Here is a 24854-nt window from a genome sequence, read left to right as displayed (position 1 = left end):
GTCTCTCTCTGTCTCAAAAGTAAATAAACGTTAAAAAAAAAAAATTAAAAAAAAAATTTTATTTTGAATTATGGTAAAAACCACATAAAGTTTACCATCTTATCTATTTATCGTTAAGTGTATAGTTCAGTGTTGTTAAGTACATTCACAATGTTGTACAATCAACATCCAGAACTTTTTCATCTTGCAATACTGAAACTCTATACCCATTGAACAACAACTCCCTATCTCTTCCCCCTCCCCCCAACCCCTGGCAACCACCATTCTACTTTCTGGGTTTGATCACTTGTAGATACTTCATGTAAGTGCAATAATATAGTATTTTGTCTTTTTGTGACTGGCTTGTTTCAATTGAAATAACGTCCTCACATTTTATTCATGTTGTGGCATGTGACAATATATCCTAAGGCTGAATAATATTCTACTGTACATATATATACACCACATTGGTTTATTCATTCATCTGCTGATGAATACCTGGGTTGCTTCCACCTCTTGGCTACTGCGAATAATACTGATATGAACTGCATATGCGTGAGATTCTGCTTTCAATACTTTTGGATATATACACAGAAGTGGGAGTGCTGGATCATATGGTAATGCTATCTTCAATATTTTGAGAAACCCCATACTGCCTTCCATAGAGGCTGCACCATTTTACATTCTTCACAAGAAGTAAATGAGCTCATAGATGAGCATCTGTGTTCATGAGACAGGCTCATCTGTACTTTTCTTGTAATACCTTTGTTTGTTTTTGGTATGAGGGTCATGCTGCCCTCACAGAAGGAGTTACAAAGTATTCACTCTGCTTCTATCTTTTGTAAAAGATTGTGAAGAATTGGTATTAATTCATTCTTAAAAATTTGGTAGAATTCACCAGTTAACCCATCTGGGCCTGTGCTTTCTGTTTTGTAATTATTATTCTGTTATTAATTATCGATTAAATTTAATACGTTTAGTCCCATTCAGATTGTCTATTTCTTCCTATGTGAGTGGTGGAAGATTATACCTTTCGAGGAATTGGTCCATTTCATCTAGGTTATCAAATTTGGGGGCACAGAGTTGTTCACAGTAGTCCCTGATTATTATCCTTTTAATGTTCATGGGATCTATAGTGATACAAAATTAGGTTTAACATTTCGATGCACATAAAAGCAGTTATACAAAATCCATTCCCAATAAAAACTCTCAGCAATCTAGGAACACAAAGAAACTTCCTAATCAATGGGTATCCACAAATATATACATGTATGTATATACATATATACAAAATATATACATATATACAAGATACATATACAAAATATAAATATATGTATACACACACACACACACACACACACACACACACAATGGTAAAAGACCAACTGTCTTTTCCCCAAGATAAGGACATCTACACTTCCCAATTCTTTTGACACTGTACTGAAGGTCTTAGTACAAAACAAGAAAGAGAAATGAAAGGCACACAGATCACAAAAGAAGTAAAAAGTGTATTTTGATATACTTGTAATGAACAGTTTAGAAATTAGAAATTTTAAATACCTCCCGAAACTTTAAAAAATACTATTTATGGGGCGCCTGGGTGGCGCAGTCGGTTAAGCGTCCGACTTCAGCCAGGTCACGATCTCGCGATCCGTGAGTTCGAGCCCCGCGTCGGGCTCTGGGCTGATGGCTCAGAGCCTGGAGCCTGTTTCCGATTCTGTGTCTCCCTCTCTCTCTGCCCCTCCCCCATTCACGCTCTGTCTCTCTCTGTCCCAAAAATAAACGTTGAAAAAAAAAATACTATTTATGATGGCATTAAAATTACAAAACACTTAGGGATAAATATGACAAAAGATGTGTCAGACCTTTATTTACCCTGAAAGGTATAAAAAACACTGTTGGAGAAATTTTTAAAGACCTAAACAAATGGAATGATATACTGTGTTCATGGACGAGAAGACTCTGTGTTGTTAAGAAGTCAATTTTCTCCAAACTGATCTAGATTCATCACAATCCCAAGTGAAAATCTCAGCCCTTTTACTTTTTTTTTGGTTGTTGAAATTGGCAAACAGATTCTAAAATTCACATGAAAATTCAAAGGACCCAAAAAATTTTGAAAAGGAGCGAAGTTGAAGGACTTACACTACCTGACATCAAGAGTTAATAAAAAGCTGCAGTAACCAGGAGAGTATGATACTGGCAAAAAAAAAAAAAAGACCAATGGAACTGAAAGGGTCCATAAGTAGACCCACACATATATGGTCAATTGATTTTTGACAAAGCTGCAAAGGCAATTCAGAGGATTGCCTAAATAGTGCTGGAACAACTGGATATGAACTTCGATCTGTATCTGTACCATCTACAAAAATGAACTCAAAATGAATCACAGACCAAAATGTAAAGCCTAAACTACGATCTCCGTGACATTGGATTAGGTAAAGATTTTTTTTTTTTAAGATATAACTGCAAATAATACAATCCATAATGGAAAAAGTTGATACACTGGACTTAATAAAAATGAAGAATCTCTGTTTTTCAAAAGATACTTTTAAGAGAATGAAAAACAAAGCATGGACTGGGAAAATATATGTATGCATCATGTATCTCCTAAAGCACTTGTATCTTAAGTAAAAGAAATCTCAAAACTCACTAAGAAAACCAGTCAATTAAAAAAAATTACCAAAGGATTCAAAACAGATACTTCACCAAAGCAGACATACAGATGGCAAATAAATGCATGAAAAGATGCTCAACATTATTAACATTAGGTATGTGCAAATTAAAATCACAATGACGTACCACAATATACTATTAGAATTATTCAAAAAGACTGTACTAAGGATTAGTGAGGATGTGGAGTCACTGGAACTCTCATGCACCACACCACAACTGCTGTGGAGAACAGTTTGGCAGTTTCTAAAAATATGAAACATATGACTTAACTATTCTGCTCCTATGAGTTGCCTTAGAGAAACCAAAGCATATGTTCATTTTATTGTACATAAATGTTTATAGAAACTTTATTTATGATAGTCCCAAACTGGAAACAACCCAAATTTTCATCATCCAGCAAAAGGATAAAGAAATTATGGTATAACCATGCAATGGAGTACTACTCAGCAATTTTTAAAAAGAAATTAACTATTGACACAAATCAATGACATGTAATTAGGCTTAATGAAAACAGACAAAAAAGAATACATACTGTGTGACTTCATTTATAAAAGTTAGAAAATGCACACAAATCAATACTGACAGAAAGCAGATCAGTGGCTGCCTGGGGACTAGAATAGCAGGAAGTGGGGTGGGATGGGAAGAAGAGATTACAGAGGGGGCACGAAGATATGTTCACAATCTTGGCAGAAGTGGATGGTCTCACTGGTATGTACCTATGTCAAAGTTTATTAAGTTGTGCACTTTAAATATGTCCATTGTATTGTATGTTGATTACATCTCAATAAATCAGTTTTTAAAAACGTAATAAGGCAACTCAATAAATAAATGAGGACAAGATTTGAACAGACACTTCATAAAAGAAGATAAGCAATAAGAAGATGTTCTACACCATTAATTATCATAGAAATGCAAATTAAAACTACAACCACTACACACCCACTCAGACTACTATAATTCTTAAAAAAAACCGACAATACTGAGTATGGTCAAGGATGTGGAAAAATGGGACTCTCATACTAAGTCAATGGAAATACAAAATGGTTTGCATTTGTGAATTCTCAAAATGGCACTTTGGGAAACAGCTTGGTAGTTTCTTGTAAATTTAACACACACTTATCATAGGACCCAGAAATTGCACTCCTACTCTCTGGGTATTTACCCAAGAGAAATGAAAACAGTATATATACACAAAAATCTGTATGGGAATATTGTCAGCATCACCCCAAACTGGAAACATTCCAAATGTCCTTAAACTGGTGACCAATTAAACAAACTGGCTCATCCACACAATGGACTACTACTCAGCAATACAAAAAAAAAAAAGCACTAAAACATGCAACAACATGAATGAATCTAGAATGAAGTGAAAAAAGCCAAATGCAAAAGCTACATACTATATGATTTACTTGATATGACATTCATAAGATAGCAAAACTATTAGGAAGAAATCAGAAGAATAGTTGCTAGGGGTGGAGGAGAGGGGATTGATATGAAGGGGGCATCGTTTTTGGGACGATAGAAATATTTTAGATCTTGACTGAGGTATTTACCCACCGCAAAATTCAGAAAAAATACACTAAAAAAGGGTAAAACTTGCTGTGTATGAATTATACTTCACAATAAACCAGACTTAGTTTAGCTGCAAATGAATGAAAGTGCACACTTTAAAAACATGTGTGAAACACAGGCAAAGTAGGTCTGGTGCTGCAAGAAAGAGCTTTAAATCCAACAAAGTCTTAAGACAAAGAAGTGTCTCTCTCTCTTCTCCAGAGCAGAGACTGCCAAATGTTGAGAGTCAGGATTCAGAACACTGGCTTCAAACGCTAGCTCTCATCTTTTTCCTGAGTTGTGCAAAAGATTCTCTGCTCCCTGGTGTCCCACCTAATCTTCTTTTTCTAATGGCGGCTGCTTTTAACCTTAGGCCATTTTCTCATCCGGGCCTTTGGTGAACACCATGATAAAGAATTTAGTACTTTCAAAGGTGACTTTCCTCCTTTTGAGTCACTTCTTTCTTCAACTGTCAAGATGTTCACGGCAAGGGGGTATATGAGGAATAAAAAAGACAGGATTCATGTTGCTGGAGGCGGCATGCCTTGAACAGGCTGCAGAGCTAGGGGGCTGACCGGGGGCTCACACAGGCTCCCACGGCACTTTTTGCAGGCACAGGTGTGCAGGTCCTCAGATTCTGGACAAGTTCCAATTTGAGTAATTATGTTCTCTCTCCCTAAGTACCCCCTACTGTTTCTGGTGGATACAGAATTCTTATTCACTTCCTGTACTAAACTGTTGTGTAGAGTTGCTGTGCAGCTGTTAAACAGCTGCCACGTTCCTCTCCATATATAGTCTCTAAAGCACTTTTGGATGAAAGGCGCTATATAAACATATTTTATTGTCATGTATTGGTTGCCTTTCCACTTAGTAGTAGGTTTTGTGAGCGTCTAACTATCAAATCCAGATCTGTATTCCACAGCACATCAATGTTTAATTCCTTCCCCTTCCTGTTCCCCAGCCCCCTCAAGGCTCTTACCACAAGGGTCCGTAGACACAGCGTCCCTGCAGGAGCACGGGGGTCCAAAGCAGCTACAAGATCCCACACTTTAATTTTTCTAAAGATCAAAAATGGGATAAAAATCTTGATTAAAAGCAAAATTAAGGGACCACAGGAAGAACAGCACAAAGTCATGGCAATAAATATGTATGGTGAAAGTAATTTATATGACAAATGCAGTTCACAAGAATATACAAAAACTTTTTTGTTTTTGGAGACTTGGTCCTTGCATTCATTCTTGGGTCAAGGTTATTGGTCTCAACAGGGGAAAAAGTACAAATTTAACCTAAAAATGAGGAACAGGATAGCCTTAACCAAGCTGAAGATAGTGAATGGTAAATTTACACCATATTTTGGGGCCAGGAAGAGATCTTATATACTAGACCTCTTAATGATATAACAGATTATTTAGGCCTAGAAACCTATAATTCTGAGAATGGCCCAGGTCACGTGTACCAGAGGACTGGAACTCACTGAAGAACTCTGGAGTTTAAATTTTTTTTTTTAAGTTTATTTTTATTTTTGACAGAGAGAGAGAGTAAGCGTGAGCTAGGGAGGGGCAGAGAGAGAGAGGGAGACACAGAATCCGAAGCAGGCTCCAGGCTCCGAGCTATCAGCACAGAGCCCGATGAGAGGCTTGAACTCACGAACTGTGAGATCATGACCTGGGCCGAAGTCGGACGCTTAACCCACTGAGCCACCCAGGCACCCCTGAACTCTGGAGTTTATATAAGCAAGTTCTCATAGTTTAAGTAAGAAAAGCTTAGCCCTTCTAAAAATCAAACATATAGTTATGCCTTCTCACGGTAAATAACAGATAAAACCCAAGAAAGGTGGGAACAGATCAAAACCGGGGCAATGAGAAAATATAACCTAGCTGGAATGCGTCATCACACCCTGAACAATTTCCCAAGGGTAGAACAGTGACGGCTGACTCAAAGCAGAGGAAGCTCTGCTTCCTGCAGCTTGAGTTGTCTTAATCAGTAAAGCCAGCTCATAAACTAAGATCAAGCTGTAAGTCAGCTTCTGATACTTAAAAGCTGCCAGTATTTGAACTGTAGCCTTCCACTCCCCCATGTTAGGCACCCTGACAAGAAGAAATGATAAGGAGGCCTTTTAAGTGAATATACTTTTCGTTAAGAGTTTACTGTGTGCTTACCACTGCTGGACATGGTACACACTCACAACATGAATGGATTCTAGTACCATTGCTATTAGATCAAAGAAAATAAAGATTACTAAACTTGTTGTAACTGAAATGTTAGAAGTGAAGACAAGAGAGCTGCACTTTTAGAATTTCTCAAAAAGATAAAAATTCAGGACCTTACCACATTGTGCCCCAAAGATACTGCCTCCAATATTTCAATTTTATTAATAAGTCACTATTTTATACACATATCCTGGTATACTGGGATTTTTCCAGTTCATCGCTTTATAGAGTAAAACAGACAAATGTATAACCAAATAACTTATATTAATGAAAATCAGGAGCAAACAAGTACAATTAAATGACTGGGAAGAACATTTTAGAAAAGTAAACAAGAAAAGAAAAGGAAAGAAAAAGAAAGAAAAGAAAAGAGGAGAATAGTAAATAATAGAAAAGAAAGTAAACAAGAGAGGTGCCTGGGTTGCTCAGCTGCTTAAGTGTCTTGACTTTTGATTTCGGCTCAGGTCATGATCTCATGGTTTGTGGGTTCAAGCCCTGCGTTGGGCTCCAGGCTCACAGTACAGAGCCTGCTTGGGACTCTCTCTGCCCTCCCTGCTCTCTCTCTCAAAATAAATACTTTTTCTTTTTAAAAGTTTATTTAAACAAAGCAAAGGTGAATATATAGACTAGGCACAAGAAATATCATATCAGACCCCTTCCATGAAACTTATAATCTTTTAGAGTCAAGGGAAGACTATATTTAACATCCTCAGGCGGAGGGATCAAGATGTACATTTTTTTTTTTTTTTTAAACCCTGTTAGCAAACTCACCCATCATAGGCCCCACTCACTATCCTCTTGTTATCAAATCGAATACAGCGCACCAGTTCCTCATGGCCTTCCAACACTCGTAAACACGCACCACATTCTATGTCCCATAATCTGGAAGAGAAAATTGAGTGAACTTTTGTGTATTCTTCTCTAAAGCTTTGGATGTTATAATAATACACTTTGTATGTCTTCAAAAAATCCACAAACATAAAATCAATCAACAATCATACAAAAATGTACTCTTTTCAATGTAATTTATTTCCTTTCTGCTGTATAACTCAGGCAGAAGAATGTATGATTTAAGTTCAAATGAAATATATATTTTCAAAGCACGATGCTTTATATAATTCTGTAACCAGGGTCCCCAAGGCATAAAAAGGATGAATTCAATGTCCCCAGTTGCCTGTGAAGGACAAAACCAAGCCAAGAGAAGTAATGCTTCCTGAAATCACTATTAAGAATGAGATGCAGGGTATCAGTGATATCCTGGTCTCACAAAGCATGTCCACGTCTGTTAGTAAGGACACTCTCTGCTTTTACCCACTGTCCAGGACAGTCTTTCTCATATAATGGAAACAAAAGCAAGTTCTCAAAAACTTTCATATATTAATTTAAAAAATTATATGCTTCCAGACCAAGGCAAATGAAAGGACAATTTCCTTAGATGTGAGGAATAGCTCTATCCGTTGTTTTTTTAATAGCCTTTTCATTCTCTTAGTACTATTTGAAGGAACGGAAAAGGATTCATAAATCTTCCAAATTCTATTCATATCTGTGTCATTCATCTTTGTGAAGATGAAAACACCAAAAAAGTACTTTAAGCTGTGGATTCTTCATAATTTCAAATTATGGATAATTACATAATGCTAAGAAAACAAAATGCACAATTTCTAGTAGGGAAAAAATAGTTTTTCTTTTTTTTGTTAGAACACTGGTGAAAAAAAGGCCTTTTGCTACTTATTAGGACTTTTCAACTGTACACAGGAAGAGCTTAAAGAGGAGGGCCTTCAACCTCCATTTACTTATCACTCTTGTCCACTTCCTCATTCAAGCAGTACCTTTAAAATAAGTATATCTGGTAATGAAACTATTATAGAATGGAAACACATCAACAAAAGGCTTTGCTATGCTATCTTTCTGCTTAGGACAAAAAAAATTTTTTTTTTTTTTTTTTTTTTTTTTTTTTTTTTGCAAACTTTTGGCCTATAAGAAGCTACAGAAGGAAAAACATTTGGGGTGTCTGGCTGGCTCAGTTGGTAGAGCGTGTGACTCTTGATCCCTGGGCTGTGAGTTCGAGCCCCACATTGGGGGTAAAAATAAAAAAAATTTTTTTTAAGTTTATTTATTTATTTTGAGAGACAGACAGTGCAAGTGGGGAAGGGGCAGAGAGAGAGAGAGAGAGAGAGAGAGAGAGAGAGAGAGACAGAAACAGAATCTCAAGAAGGCTCCACACCACCACAGTGCAGAGCCCAATGTGGGGCTTGAACTCACAAACCAGGAGATCAAGACATGAGCTGAAGTCAGATGCTTAACCGAGAGTCACTCAGGAACCTCTACAAATAAAACTCTTTAAAAAAAAAAACAAGAAAGGAAAAATACTTTATTATAAACATAACACACTTGAAGATTTGTTTGATCCGTGTGCAAACAATGAATGGCAGAGTAATAGTGATCCCTTCTGGGTAAAGGCACCTGCTGCTCACCTGATAGTGTTGTCAGACGAGCCACTCACCACCAGCCTATCTCTGTACTGCAAACAGGCAATGCCACGTTTGTGTCCATTTAAGGTCCTTACAAACTCACAAGTACTTGTGTTCCATACCTGAAACAGAAATAGTATTTGGCAGTTGATTTGGTGCTTTTACTAGTAAAATCTAGGGCAACTGGAGTCTTGGGGAAGCAGAAAAGAGTACTGAGCCAATAGGGGGAAGTCAACTTCTCAAACCAAACCAAATCAAAAAAAGAAAAAAAAAAAAAAAAAAAAAAAAGTTTAATTCTCAATAACACAGGGCTAATTTGTAGCTGGCTGCTATAACGTGAGAATTCCTCCAACTGATTTATTGTTATGGAGTTATTAGTCTGGTCTTGCAGACAAATTTTCTAGAAGCTGAGTTTACCCCTGGTCTTCTCACACCATTATCTATAGGACTAAGATACCTAACCAAAATTTTCACACCGCTTGTCTCATTCATCGCCTTCTTACAAACAGACCAGTATCTGAATTAAATATTAAACTACTCCATATGGACGTTTAAATATGAAATTTCCCTTGATTGGATTTTCATATGAACACCCTTACTCTAAATTGGAGACTTATCAAAAGATGCCTCATTACCTTTATAGTCCTATCTCCAGACGCAGAAACGATGTACTTGTCATCAAAGTCTACAACGTTGACAGCAGCTCTATGTCCGACTAGCACCCTCCGGAGGGTAATGTCAGTTGGGGAGGCCATATCCCATACGGCAATGGAACGGTCTTTGGAACAGGTCACCATCATGCCATTATTGAAACGTAAGTGCAGAACTGCTTCACAATGGTGAATCAAGGTGTTTAGCATTTCACCTGTATTTACATCCCATACCCTGGAACAAACAACATTAAGAAGCTTATCTGAGGCTTCGATGATATTCCTGGCTATGATCTATTTGACTACCACATTCCCCACTCATCTTGCCTCATTTTCATAATTAGTGTTATACTCTACCCTCTTGTAGCTTTGGGACTGAGCTGAGGTAAAGAGTTCTGATGGACCACAGGGAAGTGATAGATAGAGGGCTGGACTAGGAGAGTAGGACAAGGAGAGGGACAGGATGCTGCCAATGTGAAATCCTTAAGACACACTATTTGAAATATGGGTGAGTTATATGGGAGAAGGGTAAGAATGAGGATACAACCACTGTCACCTACTAATTGGGCCTAGACTTCAAGATTATTACAAAACTTCTGACATTCAATCTGATGCCTTTAATGAGATACATTTTTTTTTTTAATGTTTATTTTTGAAAGAGAGAGAGAGGGAGAGAAAGAGACAGAGTACGCATGAACATGGGAGGGGCAGAGACAGAGAGGGAGACAGGATCTGTAGCGGGGCCCTGTGCTGACAGCAGAGAGCCTGATGCAGGGCTTGAACTCAGGAACCATGAGATCATGACCTGAGCTGAAGTCAGATGCTTAACCGCTTAACTGACTAAACCACCCAGGCACCCCTAATGAGATACATTTTTAAGTAGGAATCTGATTAATGACAGTAGCATTAGTGTCCCACGGATAGCCCTCAGGAAATAGAACTGATTCAGGCCAAGAAGCTTCTGTAAGAGTCTGACTTAGTACTGTGGATTTGAGCTTGATAACCCCGGATCTTCAATTTTACCATACAGGCCAGGCCCAAGATGACCTATACTCTTAAGTCTAAAGTTCCATTTCTGTGCCTTGAATGGGGGTAGAGATCAAGAATAGCCATCCCAGGGGTGCCTGGGTGCCTCAGCTGGTTAAGTGCCTGACTCTTGATTTCAGGTCAGGTCATGACCTCAAGGTTTATGGGATCAAGCTCTGTGCTATGAGCATGGAGCCTGCTTGGGATTCTCTACCTCTCTTTCTGCCCCTCTCCCTGCTCGCTCATGCCCGTGCTCACTTGCTCTCTAGCAAAATAAACATTAAAGAAAATAAGGGGAAAAAATAGCCACAGTGTAAATAGGGGCTTACAGCAGAGTGTGGGACCTTTGGATATCTTGAGAATTTTGTGTGATGATGTATTTCGATTACTCTGTTTTTGTGTATTTACTTTGATTTTCATAACACATTTTATTTCCTTTTCCAATTTAACCCCATCTTTTAGAAAATCATTTTGTCCCTTATCCTGTAAATGATGTTAGCCTCTACAATGTTTAGCTTCCTTGAGGCACTCCAGAGCATCAATAAATGTTAAATGTCGATAACTATAAGAACTGAGTTTGCTATGCCTTTAAGTCAAAAGACAAGAAAGAGGAACAGCCTTTTCTATTCACAGAGGATAATTTGGATTGGTAAACATTTAACTTCAGAGGATCTAACAATGCAGTTAACTGCTTTTTTTTTCCTATTTTTTTTTTTAAAGTTACTTTTGATGCATTATGTTTGGAAAATCCTTTAGCTTAAGGCAAAATTCCTAACAGAGGTTTCCAGCAGTGCTGCTGGTACCCAGAACTCAAGCTACACTGGACTCCAGCAGCATAATGGCTGTGTCATCAAATCACTAACGCCTCTGGAAATTGAAGGCCCCTCCCTGAGTAAAGCTTGCAATTAAAAACTGCAGGGACAGCAGGGGAGGGGCTGGCAAAGAGAGAGCATTGCTCACCTGTACACATTTTAAAGGAGGTAATGCATGTCTGTACCACAGTTATAACCACCTGAAAGGAGGCTTAATTCCATTCACATCATTCCCCTGCGAGGTGGTTTTTGTAAGGCATGCACAAGGTTTACCAAGTTTTTATAATTGATGATTTTCCCAAATTAAAACAGAATATGTAGTTTCTTCAATGTGCAAAAATGTAAACTTGCCTTAATCATTCCTAAATTAAGTTTTCTACTTCTAGGTGGACACAATGATGTGGAGAGCTGATGGCTTATTCTTCTTTAGTTATGAAGTTTCAGAACTGCGTTCATGTAGCTACATACAGCAAAACTACTATCTATGACAAAGAACAGAGCAGATCTGATATTCCAGAGTTCAAAAGATCATTTGGAATTCTCTACCTGACTGTGGAATCCGATGATCCAGTTATGATCACCCTCTCATCATACTGGAGACACAGGACAGAACCCGTATGGCCTGTGAGAATTCGCTTGCATTCCAGCGTGCTTTTATCCCAGATCTAGGATGGCAAACAAGATCTTTTTGATCACTGTGATAATGGGGTGGTGCTGAGACTTGTTGGCTCTGCTATGTGTTTGATTCCTTTAAAGAATCAAAGCCCAGAGTAATGTGGAATGCATTCTTTTCTATAGGTATAGCTAAGCACCTATATATATGTATGTGTGTGTGTGTGTGTGTATACACACACACACACATATAGGTGGCTTCAGTACTAATGCAGACTTTATCCTTTTCATTAAGGAACAGAGGTAACCTATAATTATGTGAAGCCTAAAGGAGTAATAGCACATTCAGCACACTTTAAGGAGAGAATTTAATCCTAGGACTATCCATTTGTACATGCTTCTGGCAGAAAGCAAGTAACTGTCCTTTAAGGAAATGATTCTGGCTTCAGGATGGGAAACAACCTAAAACTCTCATTTACCTTCTGGAAATAATACTTAGAGATGATGCTGGGACTGCTTTATTAATGTGGACACCCTTCTCCTTCAGCCATCTTCCCATTATTGAACAGACCTCACCTTGATTGTGTTGTCTCGAAGGCCGCTTACTATCTTCTGATCATCATACTGTAAACAGTAAACTCCTTTGCTTGTTTCACTTCGGCAGTGGATTCTCTGTAAACTATGTCTTCCACATCTCCAGTTAGATTCTATTGTCTAGGAGAAGGAATAATAAAAAGTTAGTAATTAGGAAAGGACCAGCACTAAATCCTTATCTGACTTTCATGGCAACCAATGACAAATGCTCAGTGCTTCACTCTATTAACTATATAGAACTTAAGGCAAACTCAAAATATGTTTTAAAAAAACCACTGTTTAAATTTGTATAACATTTTTTCATTTGTAAAGTTATTAAAGATTTACTTTCTAGAACTCTCCTGCATATAACTCATTCAATTAAATGATAAACCTGGTGGAAAAGGGGCAACAGAGGGCAAGCTGTGCACTTCATGAGGTTACATGCTCAGTGCTCCCCATACCTATGTGGTGGCCATTTCTACCAGTGAACTTCCAGGAAGGCTCAATTCATAAGATATTGGAGTATCATAACAGTCTCAGTGCTACTGCATGAAGATATCATTTTCTCTCTCTCATCTACTTATCTACCAGTAAACAATCTTTAAAAGCTTTAAAAATTTTGCCTGGCAATTTACTATATTTTACCTACCCTATTTACTTAAAAGAAATTGATTTTTAACCCACATTAATAAATCTTAATGGGTTTGCTGTAACAATTCTGTTATTGAAGAATGCTGATGATTCTCTAGTATTTGGCAAATATCCAAATATAAATAGATTCTTACCTCAATGTCTTGTATAATTTTAGGATAAAGTGCTCTATAAAAGGAGTTGGGAGGAGCGTTCCCATCAGGAGGTTTGTTTTTGAATAAATACTGTCCCCTAAAAAACAAATATTTTCAATAAAAATCACAATATCAAACATTTACAAGGAGCTTCTCATTTTTTCAAAGTGTTGTCACAGTTACCATTCTATATAATCTCCGTAGCCTGGAAAGGTGTGAAGTTAAGCCTGATTTCAGGAGCCCCAACTTTCTGGGTTCTAAGGAGCTCAGTCAACACTGATTGTAAACATGACCACTTGTAGTGTAGCCATCAGAGTATCAGGCCTTCAGGAATACTATAATGTCATCAAGCAAATACATATAATCAGAATTTGTCAACTAGTCTATCAGACCTCTGTACAGGCAGACTCACTGGGCTTTTGAAAATTTTGTTAGTGATGGTAACTACTAACTCTGAACTAGGCACATGCCCCACATTCCCTACCCACCCTCCCCCCACCACCACCAAGTAAAGCTGTGCCAGTTATCAGTGGAGCCTAGCATCATGGGCAGTAGGAATGCCTCTATCACAGAGATCATTTTTTCTAGTCTTCATTTATGTGGGGTAAGGTGTGTTGGCAGCTCGGGCACCCAGGCTGCTGGTGATCAGTGTAGCTGTGCTTTAAAAGGAGCAATTCAATTCATTTTGACAGAGAAGAAAGGAAACACAGGAGTGTCCAGCAGCAGGTATGGAAGAAGATGAAAAGAAATGCCTAAGAGCACTGTGCTGTCAAGTCTAAGGCATGACATTCTTTCCCAGGTTCCTGGCTATGCACATACATACATGCATTTTACTGCCTTTCCTTGACTCCAGTGAGCAACATTTGTTAGCATCTCTTTCCTTATGACAGCACATCTCTGGAATACTCGTATCCCAAGCTAGATCTTTGCTACAAAAAAAGCCAGTAAATGGCAATCACTTCCTGCTGGGTAAAAAATTTAATTCCTCATCCTGAAGTTAAGAACCCACCGAACACGGTGTGGAAGCTAGTAAACCCCACTATGGGTGTACTAACTGCTGTTCTCACTGGCACCGTGCCTTGCAAAGTGGAGATAGGCAGAAATGCCTCAGAGTGTAATCCTGGCACCAGAGAAATCATGTTTTCTCTGGGCCAGTCATCCACTCCTCCCTCTATAGCTCCATTACAATATAATTAATTGTTCAATGTCTCCAGGAGCGCTTCTCCCCTGCCCTCTTCCTATTATACACCTTGAAAATTAGTTGAGAAAATTTATCAGGAAGGTAGCTTTCACTTCTGTGTTAATACAGGAAGGCAAATCTAGAATGGAGAAGCTAAAATAATAGTTTATAAAAGGGGGCTAATAGGAGCAAGAAATATGATACATCAACATAAAGGGCAAACAAGACACATTGTGAAATAATTCTGGGTGACAAGCACACTTCTCTTATTCTGCAATAAGAGAACAATCTTACTCTGCAAACACACTGTAACCAAACAACAGATTTTGAGTGAAAAGATCCTAAATCTGGTTAATAGTTATAACTTAATAATTTCAATTCCAACACCCTTTCATGAGGTGATAATCACTACATTCATTTTGCAAGCAAACAAATCAAATGCCAGGGAGGTTAGGTAACCCTTAGCTCAAGGTCACAAACCTAGCAAGTAGACCTGGAATTTGAATCTAAGTCTGATTTTAGAGACTACACTCTACTACTTTATTATCTCCCAGTACCCACCATTCCTCAGAGATTCCCGCCCTCCTTTTAATCTCTGGCAATTGACTATAGGCACCCAGGATTTTCTTCATATGTAATGAAACTATCCCTACATTCTAAGAAAAGAGAAATCATATAAGCCTCTGATTTCATTTTTTACCTCAATGTATTTTTCATGCCTTGCTAAAGTGTCTGAATTTCTTCAAATTAAAGGTGCTACAAAAAAGGGTGGTGAGGTGCTGAAAACTGGTTTTTCAGTCTGTATCTGTGTTGTAAGTCAAAACCTTTTATGATGGAAGCTCTCTGACAACAGGGACCACTTCTGTGTGAAATGTCTAGTACCTCTGAGAATGTAAGTACATGATAAATGCTAAATATTAAATTTAGAATGTTATCATAAAATGTGATCTGCTGATTAAGAAAATGGACTTTCCCAAGTGGTCGTTTATTATACTTTTAAGAGTTATCATTACTGAGCGCAGAGAGTACACTCAATATTATTCAAGATAGAAAGAGACAGAGTTCATGTCCTAGGGGCAGACTGTCAAATTCATCTAAACACAACAGTGGAGTGGAAGCTAAACCCAAAGCTTCATTAGAAAACGATATTTACTTATTGTTTTTGGTTGGGGGAAATGGAAGAAACTGTCAAAGCCAGGATTTGGGGAAAGGTATGAAAGGAAAACTTTATTGACACAGTAGGCTTGGAAAGACAATCTGAGAGAAGATGAGAAAGTGATCATACATTGAATTTTTTAAAAAGTAGGGGAGAACACTAACACAAGAAGAAAGTCAAATTTAAAAATAAAAGCAGTCACTGGGACGCCTGGGTGGCTTGGTCGGTTGAACGTCCGACTTTGGCTCAAGTCATGATCTTGTGGTTTCTGAGTTCAAGCCCCGCGTCGGGCTCTGTGCTGACAGCTCAGAGCTTGGAGCCTGCTTCGGATTCTGTGTCTCCCTCTCTCTCTGCCCCTCCCCTGCTCTTGCTCTCTGTCTCAAAAATAAATATAAACATTAAAAAAGTTTTAAAAAGACACAAGCAGTCAAGGGTGCCTGAGTAGCTCAATCGGTTAGGTGTTCAACTTCGACTCAGTTCATGATCTTGCAGTATGAGTTCAAACCCTGTGTCGGGCTCTGTGCTGACAGCTCAGAGCCTGAAGCTTGCTTCAGATTCTATGTCTCCCTTTCTCTCTGCCCTTCCCCCACTCATGCTCTCTCTCTCAAAAAAAAAAAAAAAAAAATACAGGCAGTCAGAGAAAGTCAAGGGGGATATTAAAGGAAGTCTCCACGGGGTGGACAAATTCTTGTAATTTCATGGGGCTCTATCAAGGTAAGATGACAAATGTGGCCAGGACAAAAGAATACGGTCTGAACTATGAAGGATGCTCAAAAGAACAGAAATGGGCTCCTGTGGTTGAGGAGACAGGGAAAGAGTGATAATCAATACTGGATCCTAGATTATTTCTCATCCATACCTTCATATACCCTTCATATAAAAGGCAAAAGGCCATCTTTTCAACGATCTTGTTTGTTTTTTCTCTTTGTAACTAACATAACAGATCTTCCTATTTACTGCCAACTCCAAGTAAAATTGTGGAGGCTGTTATCTTTGGTATTTTCACAAGTATCTGTCCAAATCTGCTTATCTGTTTCTTGTTCTTCCTGCCTTCAAAAAAAAAGAGTTTGTAAGGGCACCTGGGTGGCTCAGTTGGTTAAGCATCTGACTCTTGATTTCAGCTCAGCTCGTCATCTCATGATTCATGAGATGGAGCCCTTCGTCAGGTTCTAGGCTGATAGCACGGGATTCTCTCTCTCTGGCCCCTTCCCCCCCTGCCCCACCCCCCCCCCCCACTCCACACAAGTGATCTCTCAAAATAAATATATTTTTAAAAAAGTAAAAAAAAAAAAAAGTTTGTAAACTCCCAATGTCTGATAAAGGTTTACTGTTATTTACAGTACAAATGGGAACAAAGTATATTTTAACAGGGAAGAAACCTTTGTTGCTATGGGAGTGAATCTCTGTCCTAGAGATTTTAGGTTATGAGTTCCAATTTGGAGGAGAATTTGGGTTTTTCTTTTGAAATGTCATTTTTTAAAAGATTAAAAAATATTTTTAAGTTTATTTTTTGAGAGAGAGAGCATGAGCGAGTGTCAGTGAGGGAGAGAGAGACAGGGAGACAAAGGATCCGAAACAGGCTCCGCACTGACAGCATGGAACCCCATGTAGGGCTTGGACTCACAAACCATGAGATCAAGACCTGAGCCGAAGTTGGATGCTTAATTGACTGAGCCACCCAGGCACCCTAAATGATGTTTTTTTAAATTTTTATTTTTTTAATGTTTTATTTATTTTCTGAGAGAGAGAGAGTGAGAGAGAGAGAGAGAGAGCACAAGCGAGCACATGCAAATGGGGGAGGGGCAGAGAGATAAAGAGACACAGAATCTGAAGCAGGCTCCAGGTTCCGAGTTGTCAGCACACAGCCTGAATTCACGAACCATGAGATGATGACCTGAGCCGAAGTCGGCTGCTTAACCAAATGAGCCACCCAGTGCCCCTAAATGACTTTTTTTTTAGAGTTTATTATTTTGGGGGAGGGGGAGGGAGGGAGGGACAGAGAGAGCGAGAGAGGGAATGAGCAGGGGAGGGGCAGAGACAGAGGCAGAGAGAGAATCCCAAGCAGGCTCCGTGATGTCAGCACAGAGCCCAATTCAGGGTTCAGTCTCATGAACTGTGAGATCATGACTGGAGCCAAAATGAAGAGATGGGCACTTACCCAACTGAGCCACCCAGGTGACCCTGGAGAATTTTTCTTTTTTTCTTTTCTCTTCTTTTTTCCCTGTGAGGGGTAGTAGAATATTCCTAGCTGCCCTAAAACTCTTCCACGTAAGCAACTGCTCTATATCTAAGGCTGGTCCTGGCATGCCTATTAGCAAAACGATGGATTTTGAATCCCATACAACTATATATATATATATATATATATATATATATATATATATATGTATGTATATATGTATGTATATATGTATGTGTGTGTGTGTGTATATATATATATATTTGCAATATATATATATATATATATTTGCTTTTTTATAAAGAGTTTATTTCCAAAGTATGAAATAAATTATGAAAGGTTTCTATTTTTCTATATAGTGAAATAAATGAGAATAAGAAAAACATATCTGGGAAGAATAACACTATGCTTTCATATATTCACGTCTATATAGCCAAAGAATAGCCTGGCATTTGCTTCCTTTAAAATTGAATTTGAGGGAAATTATAAAGCCTTCCTAATAGCCAGAATGACAGAAATTTCTTGAAGCATTTGGTATAACATTTAGGGGTCAATACGTTTATTATATATCAACGAATTTCAAATATCCAAAAAGATAAAAGAAAGGGAGCCATAAATTTCAAAGATGAAAAAAAAAAATGAGCTAACTATATTTTAATGAAAATTGCTGAGAGAAGCTGACCCTCTTTTCTTAACAGTTTTGTATCTCTTTATGGTCCAAGATATATAATTGATAAAATTAATTGCTCAGGATATCCCTGAGCACACATATGTCTGCTGCTGCATTTCTCTCAACTAAAATATTTAATATGTCACTTTTATTTTACTTATGAAATTATTCACACCTGACTTTCTTTCAGTGACATTCTAGAGATATCCTTTGAAAGTACATATAGAAGGCATCTTCCAGAAGTTCTAATGAAATGGTACCTTTATCTTAAAAGAACAACAATAAAATTGGTGAGGTCTCTCAGGCTGCTCACTATATAATGCCTCAAGGAATTCAGGATTAAGCAGTAAAATCTTAAGAAAATATGAGTGTTCTGAGGAAACAGTGAGATATACTAGATGACACATTTCACTCTTTCCCATGCCTAGAGTTCTTATTCTAGTTGAGTGTAAAAATAATTTTGATTACAAAGGTGATAAACCACCACAGGCATGGATTAAAGACAAGAAATCTTCTGAAGGAGAACATACTTATTGGTTCGGGATTGTTTCGGGCATCTGATGGCTTCTGTGTGATTTACAAACTGCCTATCAGCCCTTTTTCAGGACACTACTTCCTGCCCAGAGAACAGAATGCTCTAAATGAAGTCGGTTTTTAATCATTTTTTGCAAAGTAGTATTAACACAGTATGTCATTTATGAATGATTGGTCAGTACATGTACAACTATTTTACATTTTGTGCTATAAACCAGCAACATCATCATATTCAATGAGAAGCAGTCTCTCTGGTTCCCAATATTATTCCAATGACTCTGAACGGCCAAGTCCTGAAGCTCCATGATAGTAAGAAAGTTAAAAGGCTCACCATCCTCTTCGTTCTGCCAGGCCTCTCCACAGAGAATCTGTCCTGACCATTCTCTCAATGAGCTTCTTCCATAACATGCCATCAGATGTCACTCGGTACCATTCCTTACATACAAGTTCAGCAGCACATAGTGATTTGGCATCCAGGTATGACAGAATGTTCTCAGCAATGTGATCCAAACCCCGAGCTGTTGGGTTTGGGGGAGGAGGTAAAGAAGAGAAGCATAGGTGGTGAATGGTTTTTTACAAAAGGTCCTTAAAAAAAGAACAGCATTTATTCTGTTCTGAAAGCATATCATTGTCCCTAGTGTGGTCCAGTTTCTTTTTCAAACAGAAACTTGGGTAAAATGAGTGTCAATAATTTTTCCATAAGGTTACAGAAATGAACAGTATTTTCCATCTTCCTTTAGATAAGGAAGTTAGAGCTAACAACTAGCAAACCCCCAAGACATTAAAAATGAAAAGGATTCCAGAAAACAATTCACATCTATCTATATGGATTTCAGCACTAGGGGATGTTCTATGGATGGCATCTCAAAGTCTGTGATTCAGACCCCCCCAAATCTCTATATTAGGTCCATTTCTCATTCTGTTTCTATTACTGCTGCAGTTCCAAAGCTGTTCAGTAAAAGAAATATCCTTTAAATGTACTAGGGGAGAGGCACTAAGTCAGAATGTGCTGGGTTATAGAATTTTGGGCATGCAGAAAGAAGAGAAGAAGGAAATACAGATTGGTATGGGAACATCCCAAGAGGAAAACAGAGAGGTATGTTTAAGTTCAAGTATGAGTTTAATTTCAAATGTTTAAAAAAACTGTATTTGAGAGTAGTTGCTGCTATAAAGCCTACATGACAGCTGACCAAAAGATGAAAAAAATCCCAGACCAATAAATAACTTGGTTAGAATTTCAGAGACCATTTTGTAGGATGTATAGAGGAAAACAATGGAAGTAGATCTTGGGCTTCCTAAACTGGATGGGCTTCCCAGTTAAAATACTCTACCACCCAAATCTGTACTGAGGCCTCAGAGAAATAGATACTATAAAACAGGATGATCACACGAATAAAGTTTTTGGCTATTGTTCTAATTCACAAATGAGACAAACACATTCACGGTTATTTCTTTTTCGGGTTACATATCAGAGGTGTGCTAAAGACTTAAATAGTGCAGAAGGATTCCTTCATACTCTGACTCCCTCAGGCACAAACTTAACCAAAAGAGAATACCACATTTCATTTTGTGCCTTTCCCTTGAATCACACAAAGACACAGTTGGACACCGTTAGCAACAACCCAAACGTGCTTAAACATTATTCTAATTATAAAATTGTATGGATATCAGTCACATTTTTCAGCAGATTTGGAGAAGAAAGCATTAAATGGATTTTGTTTGGCTGGCATCACATGTTCATATTTAAGCATAAGCAGATGGAGGCATCCATCACTTAATTCTTATTAAAGGAAAATGACTATAACCCAATTAAAGATATAATAATTAGTTCTTCGTGAAAAAAAAAACAAAACAAAAACAAAACAGTGATGGTACAATTCCTGCACCTTTAAATTGAAACTTTCTATGCCATCAGAAGTTTCCAAAATTCATTCCTGTGTTTTTAATGGCTGTCATCAAATTGTTCCTGATCTTCACTATATCCCTATAGTAAGTCTTTGGAAGTAATTTCACCTAACACTCTAAACAAACCCATTACATTAATGGATTATAGGCATTTTTTGAAGTAGTTTGGTTTACTAAATGTAGCCAGATGGTGTAGGTTTGTAAGTTAAAATGGCCATAAAGCATTAGCCTGATGATTTAATATCTTATAAAGTGGTCAGCAGATACACACCAGGGATCAGGATTAGGCAAAGGATACACAGATCTAATCAACTCCTGCTCAATTCTTAGTGGTATATGCTTGAGATAGTAGCATGTCTCAGTAACTGGGGAGAGCACAGTAATGAGGTACACACAGATTGTTCACACAATGAAAACTGTTTGCCTATGGCTAAAACAAAATCCAGTGAGGGAAGAGGGGGCAGAAGTCTTTTCTATTTAACAAAAAATATAGATACAAATTTAGCTTTGAAATGGTTATTTCTAAGATATAAATAAGTATTTCTTTTGTTTTAAAGGGTGATTTAAATTCCAATTTTGGAAAAACAAACAAAAAAATTAATTGGCCAAGATGAAGCAAAGTAGTAATATGCCTTTTGGGGGAGGGCTGGCATATTTTTGAAGAGGACAGTTTGGCACAAGTATTAAAAACCTTGAAAATATTCATAATAATATTTCTGTTACTTCTTCCTAGGAAAAGACTAGTGAATAAGGATGTCTACCACAGCAAAGTTTACAATAGGAAAAACATTTTAAACTACCTAAGTGTCAAAAAAAAGGGGTTAAATAATACGTGTTTTGGCCCCCATAAAGAATATATAATACCATAAATAATTATGTTTTAAAAGAACACTCAGGAAAATACATTAAGAGAACACAGGAAGAAAAAAATGTTACAAACGTTTTAGAAGGAAATATACACACCTAGAAAAAACAGTAAGGCTACATGCCAAAATATTAATAGCATATTAGCAGCTCTCTCTGAATGGTGGTGTTCTGGGAAATTTTATTTTTATATTTTAAATGGTTTTGAATTTTCTAAATTTCCTATAACTTCTATAATCAGGAAACAATTGAAAAAAATAAAAACATGATATAATAATATTTTAGAGATTCACTCATCTTTTGTACTATATGTTCTTTTATAGCTTTTTTAAAAAATGTTTTTTAATGTTTTTATTTATTTTTGAGAGAGACAGAGCAAATGGGAGAGGGGCAGAAAGAGAGAGGAAGACACAGAATCTGAAGCAGGCTCCAGGCTCTGAGCCGTCAGCACAGAGCCTAATGCAGGGCTTGAACTCATGAGTTGTGAGATCATGACCTGAACTGAAGTCGGATGCTCAACCAACTAAGCCACTCAGGCGCCCCGATACTGTATGTTCTTTTAAAATAAACTTTTAACACAGAGGACAACCTTGTATTTCCTCGAGATAGCATTTCCTCCAAATACTGATGTCTACAAAGTATCCTAGGATCACCATCAAGCATTCAGTAAAACCACCACACCATCTTCCACAAAAAATGTATTTTAAGTGTGTGAGCTTGTGCATGTGTGTATTCAAACATACATTTAGCTTATGATAAATGTTTGGTTATTGAGAACAGTGAGGTTGCAAAGCCTGGTGTTTACAAATTATTGTCACAAGGCTCCTGAGATATCTTTCTTTACAAAATACTCACTTAAAATTCAGTCCCATAATTTAAATTATTCTGTTGACAAATTCCCATAGAAATCCAAATCCAAGTACATAAGTTAACATATCTTGAAGCTAAGACACATTATCAAGGTAGCACCTCACAAAAAATTTTATCTGTACCTCTCAGTGGATAAGAACAGGGTGACTAGAAGGGTAGGAGATCCAGAGAAGACTGGGGAAAGAAGAGTCTCTATTTCCAGAGTTTGAAGTTTTGGGTATTTATACCCCAAGAAGGTAACATTAAAGAACTCAGTTTATAAAAATCAAGCTAATAAAGACTTTTAAAAAGAAAGATGAAGATCTAGTTCCATTACCATTGTCACATATCTTCTAGGCAAATTAATGGCTCACAAACACCCGGAGACCTACCTGGCAGAGCAGTTATGAAATCCCTCTGCAGCATAGGTTTAAGATATGAGTTTATGTGTCCATGTTGGTAATGACACATTTGGGATATAAGATGTTCTACAAATTCCACTTGATCGGACTCTGACCACTGCTCAAAATATTTGACACACAGCTCCTTTTCCTTCTCATAGCTTGCTGAGAGTTTTCGTTGCTTGGGCACAATCATACTGGAAGTGCCATTGGCAAGTTTCGTCTGTAGAAGGAGTGGATTAAAAGAAACATGAAACAGTAAGTACTGAAAATGAGGGAAATATATAATTTTCTGGTCTGGCATGCTATATGATGTCTATATGATGGAGCTCACTCTGGTACTCTATTAGTAATTGGATGCTTATGAATAGCAATTACATAGAAAGCCACACAAAGACCACAGTAAGTTGGTAAATCAGAAATAGTGTTGGATGACTAGGCATTCATGTCTAAAAGTTCACAGGAAGATATTATTTGGAGATACACAGATGAAAACTGAAAGCTGAAAGCATGTTAAGTTATTATTGCTAGCAAGCAAAAAAGCTAATTTGCTTTTTTTTTTTTTTTGTATACACCAGTTACTGGGCATTTATAGAATTACTTACTCACAACTTATTTTTTACTAATCAAATAAGAAACCTTCCATGCAAAGAAAGGCCAATGAATAATCTGAAACTCTAGTACCTTGGAGATAAAGCTTAAATATAACATGTATATGTTCAACCTACCCTTTTCCTTCTAAAAAGGAAATCAAACTTACATGTCATACAGTCTTTCTATTAATTAGTTAGCTCATTAAGAAAATATCAACTGAGCATCTACGATGTGTCAAACACTGTCCTAGGTGCTAGGAATACAACACTGAACCAAAATAACAGTGTCTGTTATCAGGAACTTATATTGTAGTATGTACAGCAAGATAAAAACATAACCAAGTACTGGAAAATATAATGTGCATAGTGCTATTAAGAAAAATAAGGGGATATGGGGCGCCTGGGTGGACCAGCTGGTTGAGTATCCAACTCTTGATTTCAGTTCAGGTCATGATCCCAGGGTTGTGCAACCGAGCCCTGCACTGGGTTCCATGCTCAGTGTGGAGCCTGTTTCAAGATTCTCTTCCTCTGCCTCTCTCCCCCACTCTCACTCTCACTCTCTCTCAAATAAAAGATTAAAAACTTAAAAAAAAAAAAATAAGGGGATAGAAAAAAAAAAAAGTATACATTATTGTACTAGGCAAAATTCTAAGATGGCTCCCCCCAAGATTCTGGGCCTTTGGTATGTATGTATGTGTGTGTGTGTATATATATATATATATCTTCTCTCAGCTATTCGAACAAACACATAGGCACTGCTTTGATTTAATTAAGGTGCCAAATCAGCTGACCTTAGGATAGGGAGATTACTGGAGTGGGTTTGACCTATCAAATGAGTTCTTTAAAAGCAGAGAGCTTTCTCCAATTGGTTACTGAAGAAGAAGAGGACCACATGGCAAAGGATGTGGTCAGCCTCTGGGAGTTGAGAGAGCTCCCAGATGACAGCCAGTAAGGAAGTGGGTACCTCAATACTACAAAGGCAAGGATCTGAATTCTGCTGACAACAATGAGCTGAGAAGAGGATTTTCCCCCAGAGCTTCCAGATGAGAACGCAGCCTGGTCAGCACCTTCATTTCAGCCTTGTGACACTCTGAACAGAGGATGTGGCCATGCTATGCCAGACTTCTGACCTAGAAAATTGTAAGCTAATGAATGGGTGTTATTTTATCCTGGTAGTT

At 37.7% G+C, this 24854-nt stretch overlaps 1 protein-coding gene across 4 annotated transcripts in view; it reads right to left on the bottom strand.

Moving 5' to 3' along the window:
* BTRC (beta-transducin repeat containing E3 ubiquitin protein ligase) overlaps positions 1 to 24854 on the bottom strand; it is a 182697-nt gene that overhangs the window by 7899 nt on the left and 149944 nt on the right. For all 4 annotated transcript variants that reach the window (XM_045438639.1, XM_045438636.1, XM_045438637.1 and 1 more), the window contains 9 exons: positions 23075 to 23306; positions 19396 to 19582; positions 13346 to 13442; positions 12561 to 12698; positions 11919 to 12037; positions 9520 to 9769; positions 8888 to 9006; positions 7185 to 7295; positions 5186 to 5264 (listed from right to left, as the gene is read on the bottom strand). In XM_045438639.1, coding sequence (XP_045294595.1) covers positions 5186 to 5264; positions 7185 to 7295; positions 8888 to 9006; positions 9520 to 9769; positions 11919 to 12037; positions 12561 to 12698; positions 13346 to 13442; positions 19396 to 19582; positions 23075 to 23306 — 1332 coding nt within the window. The remainder of the gene's footprint in view (positions 1 to 5185; positions 5265 to 7184; positions 7296 to 8887; positions 9007 to 9519; positions 9770 to 11918; positions 12038 to 12560; positions 12699 to 13345; positions 13443 to 19395; positions 19583 to 23074; positions 23307 to 24854) is intronic.

The sequence above is a fragment of the Leopardus geoffroyi genome, chromosome D2 (genome assembly GCF_018350155.1).
Source record: "Leopardus geoffroyi isolate Oge1 chromosome D2, O.geoffroyi_Oge1_pat1.0, whole genome shotgun sequence".
NCBI lineage: Eukaryota > Metazoa > Chordata > Mammalia > Carnivora > Felidae > Leopardus > Leopardus geoffroyi.
Note: the sequence above shows the minus strand (reverse complement) of the source record. Positions and strands in the feature narration are given on the sequence as shown.